The sequence below is a fragment of the Xiphias gladius genome, chromosome 2 (assembly GCF_016859285.1).
Source record: "Xiphias gladius isolate SHS-SW01 ecotype Sanya breed wild chromosome 2, ASM1685928v1, whole genome shotgun sequence".
NCBI lineage: Eukaryota > Metazoa > Chordata > Actinopteri > Istiophoriformes > Xiphiidae > Xiphias > Xiphias gladius.
This window is the reverse complement of record NC_053401.1, coordinates 10,767,661-10,776,106: the sequence shown is the minus strand read 5'-3', so window position 1 is coordinate 10,776,106 and position 8,446 is coordinate 10,767,661. Positions and strand designations below refer to the sequence as shown.

At 40.7% G+C, this 8,446-nt stretch overlaps 1 protein-coding gene across 2 annotated transcripts in view; it reads left to right on the top strand.

Annotated features, from left to right (window-relative positions):
* The first annotated feature begins 864 nt into the window (after window positions 1-864).
* Window positions 865-8,446, top strand: part of pkp2 (plakophilin 2) — a 12,911-nt gene continuing 5,329 nt past the window's right edge. Inside the window, exons 1-7 of one of the 2 annotated variants that reach the window (XM_040140782.1) lie at window positions 865-1,250; window positions 3,177-3,247; window positions 4,406-5,031; window positions 5,194-5,332; window positions 5,884-6,091; window positions 6,342-6,519; window positions 7,989-8,106. In XM_040140782.1, the coding sequence (XP_039996716.1) occupies window positions 1,061-1,250; window positions 3,177-3,247; window positions 4,406-5,031; window positions 5,194-5,332; window positions 5,884-6,091; window positions 6,342-6,519; window positions 7,989-8,106 (1,530 nt within the window). In that variant the 5' untranslated portion in view covers window positions 865-1,060. The remainder of the gene's footprint in view (window positions 1,251-3,176; window positions 3,248-4,405; window positions 5,032-5,193; window positions 5,333-5,883; window positions 6,092-6,341; window positions 6,520-7,988; window positions 8,107-8,446) is intronic. The other variant, XM_040140792.1, reaches the window with a different exon arrangement.

Here is an 8,446-nt window from a genome sequence, read left to right as displayed (position 1 = left end):
GCATGTTGCATTGATGTTGTCATTGAGACAACATCAGATATAGGAACGAGCCTCAACCAGGGACCCCTTTTTGAGAGGGAACTGGACAAAATGGCGGACCTTCGCAAGGGGCACCTCCGCGGGTGTCAGGAAATCACGTGGTCTCACCAGTGGAAAATAATCTTTTTCATGTCGTTTTTGTGTGTACATCTGCATTACACGCGTGTAGTCCACTTGTAGCAGGAATTTATTTAATAAATAACAATGTACGAAACGTTTAAAAGAAGAAAAACGACATGAAGAAGACCAACTTCTGCTGGCGAGGTCACGTGATTTCCTATCAACTCCGGACGTGCCTCTTTCGGAGGGCCGCCATCTTGTCTGCAGCTACGTACTCTTCTACTTCTCCTCAGGCGGGAGCGGTAACGTCTCCGATGGTTGCCTGGCAACTGCTCAGAGTCGAATTGTTGTTTTTAGGCGTGTTTTTCAGCACACAAACAAACAAAACAAACATCATGATTAGTGAGCTTTAGTGGTAAAATAAGCATATTTACCGAAATTTCGAGCTGTTCCTTGTTAACTATATTTATACGTTAGGTAAGTTAGTTTAATGTATAACGTAGTATCATATTTTATACAGTTTTTGTATGTAAACTAACCTTTAAAGCAACTTAAAGTAAACTACAGCTGTTAAATAAATGTAGTGGAGTTTAAAAGTAGCCTACTGAACGATAGTTCCCTCTGAAATGCTGTGAAGCAGAAAGCAGCAGAAATTGAAAATACTGAAATAAAGTATGTCAGAATAAAGTACAGCAGTACTTGAGTAAATGTACTTACTTACTTTCAACACTGTTTGTTACAGTAAAAAGTAACGTACACCGACACCACCCAGCAGCGACACCTGACACCTCAGGTGCGTCGCCTCTAGCCCCACCCTCCCCAGTGGCAGTACGTCGGCAGACCCACCTGAGTGATCCGAGGCACAACCGAGCAGGACTAAACGCTCGGCCAGGAACGGCACCTGTCGGATCAAATGAAGCAACCGGCCTAACATTGCCAACGGCTCCGGTATCTGCTCACAATGGAGGAGGCGTTCTTTAAATCGGCGACACGCGCTCGGGACTCCTTCGTGCCGGACGACACCAGTCTGGCTCTGCCGGCCGAGCCCAGCGCGAGGTCCTCGACCAAACTGGATTCCGCCCGGAGTCTGCGTGTTCATCAGCAGGTTCAGCTCACGCTGGCGCGGAGGGCGAGGAGGACGGTGTCGAATGGTAACGTCCCGAGTTTCCTTCCATGGTTACGAGGAACGCGTGGCCCAACATAAATGACAGAGCACCTCACAGGAGGCTCTCAGACCTTTTACACAGGGAATCCCCAACAAGATGAACATTCAGAATTGCCTGTTCATAATGGTAATTACTGCGGGTGGTACGCTCCGACAGACCGCATTCACTTCTCCCCCTCCCACTATTCGTATTGACAACAAAAAATTACTATCTCTCTTAAATCATATCTCATTTTTTTAACATTATTTTTTGAACCGCTGTGTTATACAATGAAGCCACGCTGTTACACAACAGTCCCCAGCATTTTCTCGGCTTTAAATGAGGCAGTGCCTGCTCGCATCCCTTCCTCCGCGGGTTGCATATGTTCGTGAGTTGTGCCCGGCTTAACCAAAGAGGGGTTTTCTACAATAAAACCTCTCATATTCTCTTCATTTCAACTATTAAAGCCTAAAGAGGTGAAACTACCCCCAGTCATGATCCTCATGGTTGGGAACGCTGCCCCAGGCTGCCAAGCCCCGTTAGGTGCCTTTGTTATCCAGAAGATATGCTATGAGATCTGCTCTCATTCAGAGTAAAAATACAAGCATTTTTTTGCAATGGGAATGCATGGGACATTGTGGTTTACTTGTCCAACAGGTTTCTTTTTTGCAGTTGGCTGTAGAAATGACAGCACAGAGAGCTTGAAATCAAAATCACACCCACTTTCGGCTTTATGCCCTTATTCTTAAGTATTGGTAGATTTGGGTGAGTCATCTATGAACTCCAGTCAGCTCTCAACCATAAATAATAAAAATATTTTCAGGACAACGTTGACTCAATGAAAGATCTTGTCATTGCTTATTAAGCCTGTTATACTGCATGTATTTGCACAATGTGATTTAGCATATTGGCCGACAGTGTAGTAATTAAGACTGAAAGAAACTTTTTTTGGCTGCTTTTCCTCCCGTCAAGACTATTTTCAAAGAGGATTCCCAGAGCAGGAGATTTAATTCCTGAACTAAATCGGGTCTGATGATATTTTAGACCACATGCTTTTATCCGTCTAAAACAAACTAAGCAGTGACATGAAAAGTAGTTTAAGTTCAGTGTAATGGATACTGAGCCAAAAATGATTCTGTTGAGAGCCAAATTTGTTAGTTTGTCACCTTACATAGTAATAAGGCTGCAACTAACGTTTATTTCCATTATCAATTAATCTGCCGCATGTTTGCTCAATTAATTAATTAATGGTTTGTTTATAAAAGGTCAGAAAGAAGTGAAAAATGTCCATCACAATACAGAGACAAAGGTGACCTCTTCAAAATGTCTCGTTTTGTCTGACCAAAAGTCCAAAACCTAAAAATATTCAGTTAACTACCTGCTAATCCTCATATTTGAGCAGTTGGAACCAGCAAATGATTGAAACAGTTAACTGATTATCAAAGTAGGTGCAGATTAATTTTTCTGTCGATCGACTAGTCGGTTAGTCGACTAACCGTTTCAGCTCTACATAACAATATACATGTGTTACGCTTATTCTGAACTACTTAGGGGTGGTTCTTTTGTTATGTGATATCCTGTAAGACTAAACTGAGGGAAATAATGTCAAGAAAGAAATAGATATATGTCAATTAATGATAAACATAAATAATAGACATAGACAAGATTTAAAGCATGTGTTTGATCTTTTTTTTAATTCTCTCCGTTGCTGCCTCCCCCTCTCCCTTTCTCTTGTCAATCCCTCTCAATGCGAATGAACACAACATTTGGTTTGTAGTTTACAAAGACCCTCGCAGCTCTCTGAGGCTGTACTGTACTTTTTGAGCCCAGGCAGCCGGGCGGGAGTCACACCCTTGACCCGAGGAAGTGTTAGTATGCCAATGCGTTTACGTAATTACAGCGTGAAACTGTACACTGTTCAACTTGTTTCAGGAGGTGTCCGTTTACAGAAAAACACAGCAAAGAGCTGTGATGCTACTGATGGACTTTTACCAAACACGAAGGTAAGGGTCTCTTTACCTCTTTCATTACTCATGCATGTACAATCACACGCACAAACAATTCAGTGACATTTATTATCCTATTATATTCTCTCTGTTTCCCTGATCTGTTTATCTGCCTACTTTTCCTGCTAAAACCAACCTGATCTGTTTTTGACGTACTCTTAATTCCTGCAGCCAGTTCAATACCTTGCGTGTTTTAGATGTCCTGTCTTTTACTTTTGTACGTGTCCACTATAAAACGACTACATCGACTCGTAGATGCTTATCACGCTGCGCTTGAAACACTGTACGCCATAATTTGAATACAGTCAAATGCAGCTGCTTTATGTCGAAAGCCTCCCGGCCTATCAAATGAATCACTGTGTTGTTACGTTTAGCTTGACATCCTGGTTTATGACATTTTAATAGTGTTTGCTCCAGCTGTACAGAGCCCTGAACTGACCAAATAAAATAGATGAAGTTTTAATTTATTTTGTCAACAAATAAATGCTAAAAGTGGTATTTTTCCCTTTTATCACTAACCAGATAATAAAATACATTGAAACTTAATCCAATACATACAATACTTTAAAAGATGATATATTTGATCAACTTTTAGGTGCTAAAGGAAAAAAATAATAAGCTTTTTGCTTTTTATGATTGAGAGTTAAAGGAAAAGTATAAAGATTTGTATTTCTTTTCACACTCCATTTTAATTATCTAACTAACACCACTATTTATTGAAGTATCCAGTTATATTTTTCAATGTTCTGATAACATTTTACTCAATTTTGTCAGTTTTGGGCCCCATATGGATATAACCAAAAGCAATTACTGTACATCTTAAAAAAAAAAAAAACAACTTACATAAATGGGAAACTTCATTATAATCTTATTATATTATACTAAATTTTTTGTGATACCACACAGTTGAAGAGTTTGTTCTGTATACAGGTTCTGATTTATAAATACAATGAGACTGAATGGGCCTCCATAGCCTTTATATAACTCAAGGTAACTCATCAACTGTACATGGCGTCTAATGATCTTTTGTACAGTTAATTACTGTGCAATACTGTCCCCCCAGAGGAATTTTAGGTGAAAATTGCAGAATAAATAGGTCACAACGTCCTAAAGTGCAGATTGTGTTTTGTGTATTTATTTATTTTTTTTCCACAGGTGAATGGATTCGTCTTCACCAACCGCTCTCTTTCAAGCAGCCATCTGCAGAGACCGTCCAGGAGGGTGGAAGTGTCTCCACCACCAAGCCCAGGATTGTCTGGCAGTCGCTTCGATTATAGTACCCACCGTTTTGGGATGTACACCGTCCCAGGACCCAGTCAGTCACACAGGATGGGCACTCTGCTGCACCACTCATATGGGCCCGATTCATTTCCGCGCTATGCCCTCTCAGAGGCAGCTTGTGGCACGCGACCACGCGCATCCACATCTGCACACAGGAGCTTCCGCCAGAGGTCACTGAGACAAACAGCAGAGCTACAGCCTGTGTTTGCAAATGTAGCGTTTCAGCAAAGCGGTGAATATGACTCTCACTGGAATCATAACCAAACTCTTGCCAAACAGGAGAAGCACCCTATGCAGGGAAAAAGTGGTGATATGATGCTTGGTGCTATCCAGACTGATGAAGGGCTGTCCTGGTTGGATCGGGTGGGGAGCAATGGCCAGGGGCTCCGCAGGCAGAATTCATACCCGCCCTCGGATACGAGCATGGAGGGGGACAGGGACAGGCAGATGAAAGTGAAATCTCCCCCTGAGGAGACACAGGCGCAGAATGTCATGACACTGTAAGATCGTGTGTTTGTTTATCTTAATTTCTCTCTTTGTTCACTTTGCACATTTAATGACTTCATATGCATTGTCCTGATGTGTGATTCGGGCCATGAACAGTATTCTGAATCATTTGTGGATTACACATTTTCTTATTCATGGCTGTCTTCTTCACACAGGAAGGCAGAGAACAAGCCTCCAGAGATGACGTTAGAGAGGGCCGTGAACCTGTTGACCCAGGATAATGAGGAAACGCTGATCTGTGCGGCCAGCTACATACAGAATCAATGTTTCAAGAGTGACTATGCTAAAAAGATGGTATGTTTAATCATATGCAGTTTATGGGATCATTTTGTAGCGATTCAGAATAGAATTTTTTAGTGGTTCAATATGTAAAACCCAACTTTGCTGACCATATTTGTGAGTGGTAATTGCATTTTTTAGCCCTTTTACCTCTCTGTTCGTACAGTCAAATGTACCAGCAGAGTTCCTAGCCAAGTTGAGTTGTGATGAAATTTGCATTTTTAATTTGACCCATCCTACTATTTAGGGTGGGAGGAAACCCACACCAACACAGGGAGAACATGCAAACTCCACACAGAATGGCACAGTTTTTACCCTGGCAAATCTGGGGCTAAAGATTAATTCAGGGAGGGTTTGGCCAGAGCAATAAAAAAGCTTATCTAATTTGAGTATGGCTCTGGAAGTGATACCAGTCCTTTTAAAAGTCTGCAATAGACAACTTGTACAAGGTAAACTTATACAAGGTAAACTCATTATCATATTACATTTGTCATGACTGTCATACATTATTTTATGTCTGCATCTGCCTATGAATCTGCCGGTCAATAATCCACTCTTGTGTCCAGGTATACTATCTCAATGGAATTGGAAAGCTCCTGCAGCTCCTCCACAGCGACGATGAGGAGGTCCAGCGTGTCGCCGCTGGGTCGCTGCGTAATGTCGTTTACCAGAGCAGCGAAAACAAGATGGAGGTGAAGGAAAGTGATGGCTTGGCCACCATTTTGAGTGCACTGAAGAGGAGCCGTGATGTGGAGACCAGACGACAACTTACTGGTCATTTTTTGACTTTGCTACATAAATAGGAGCTCAGATGTTTGAAACCACATTTTCTACTTTTGATATATGATTGCTGCATAGTTTGGAAACAGTGGCCCCAACTGATTTCATTTGTTTTTCATGGACACATTGGTTTTAAGACTTTTAAGATCTAACTAAGGGGGTTATATATATGGGGCCAGTTTAGCTAAAATTTTGGGATGAACGTCTTTGCAAATAGTAAACTATATTTCCATCTAACTCCTAGGTCTTTTGTGGAACCTCTCCTCTCATGACCTTTTGAAGGAGCGCCTCTCCAGAGAAGCCTTGCCTGTCCTCACCCAGTCAGTCCTCGTGCCCAGTTCCGGCATTTCTGAAGGCGATAACCCAAAAGATGAGCTCCTAGCTGATGCTGATGTTTTCCACTATGCTACGGGCTGCCTGCGGTAGGCTTCTTTGTTAGCTTTGAAACGAGATACTTAGAGTGCTTTTGCAGTGTAGATTATAGATTATAGATTACAGTAAACAGACACCACTACTGGTGTCAGATAATCAGCTCATACCAAACTACATACAGAATTGGAAAATTTCTCCAAAAATATTCATGCACTTATCTTGAAATAAAAAAAAAACAAAAAACTTTGGATCCTGAAGATAATTGACTGTACTATGGCACATATGGAGAAAATGATGGATACATTTAAAGGTTTAAGGTCTATCAGGATTGAAAAAGTAGCACAGTAGAGCCCATGCTTGGTTACTTGGCAGCATAAGGCAATCATTTTATGATATTATAAAGGACAAGAGTTAACAGATGGCAGAGCTATAGTCATACACAGTGTTTGTCTCTTCCAAGATGAGTCATGATTAAACAGTCTCTCAACATGGTGTAGACTGATATCATTCTTCTTAATTCTGCTGTAATATGCAGTAAATGCAGACTATACTTCTTTGGAAAGAACCTTTGCCCTATTAGATATCTGATGAAAAACTTTACTGAGTTTGTGCCAGCACGAAATGGAAAAAAACAACTCTTTGAACTATTTGAAAAAACAAGCAGAGACAGCTATTGACGATGGATTAAAGATATATCCAGTGTCTGCTCTTTTGCTTTAGTGATCACAGGCAGTAAAAAATTTGCCAAAGGATTTACTACATCTGTCAGCACCGTAGATATATTCTTTGCACTCATCATACCTTCGTTGCTTGTGGTATTGTCAGTTTCTCCCTCATGAGCCACAAATAGTAATTTCAGTGACGACCAGCTACAACATCAAATAACGCCTAAATGAAAACTGACACTGCTTTCTCATTTAGTCTAGTCACCAAAATTGATTAGTAATCACCATCCTATTTACAATACAGTTACTCTAATATCATGGTGCTCTGTTATCTGTTGTGGCCTAAGATAATGTATCATATTGTTGGTTTCCAGTTGAACAAGTTCTGGTGTGGACATACGTCATCTCTCTGTTTACAAAGCAGGAGATGTCAGACGCAGTGTTCACTTGGCAGCTATAGACGGATGAAAAGAGCGAAAGACTGAATTATTCATTGAGCTCTCTCTTCTCCCCGCTCTGCTGAACTGAAATCACTCAGTCCTTGGTGGCTCAGTGTTATCAAGTTCTCCTTATCATGTTCTCAAACAGCTTTGTGCTCCCTGGATGAGAAAAATGATTAGTTCCTCTTATTATATTTCATCAAGGAACCTGCTGTGTGGAGTTAGAATGTAAAATTGTGTATTTATTTTCTTTGGGATATTGGATTACAAAATTTTATGGTGGTCTATGAAATATATATATTTTTTAAATTGCTGACTATACTACTATGGTTCAGTGAGACTGAAAACTGCTTATCTAATGAAAACACACAAATGTCACATTACCTTGATTGTTTTGGCTGTTTCTGCTTCCAGAAACCTGAGCTCTGCTGGTCCAGACGGCCGGAAAGCAATGAGGAGTTGTGAGAATCTTATTGACTCTCTGGTCTACTACATCCGGGGAACCATAGCTGACTATAAGACGGATGACAAGGTGAAATGAAAATGATAAGCATCCCAGAGATAACATTTATCCTCACAGTTGGCTTCATAAGAGATTGTTCTGCGGTTTGACCTAAAATGCAACTTGTTACAGACCCACAAGCAGGAATTTCTACATCTGCACACTTTATCAGATATTTTTTAATATGATACGCACTATATTTAAAGCACAGGTTTTTTTCTATTCTGCAGTGCATGCCCAGTCATTCCTATAAACTCTGTTGTTTCTCACAGGATTAAAAAAAACAAAACACAATCCAATTCAATAAATAGTTGTCGGACACTTGGGTCACAATTTGCAAAGCAAAACTCACTGGACTATACTTATAACT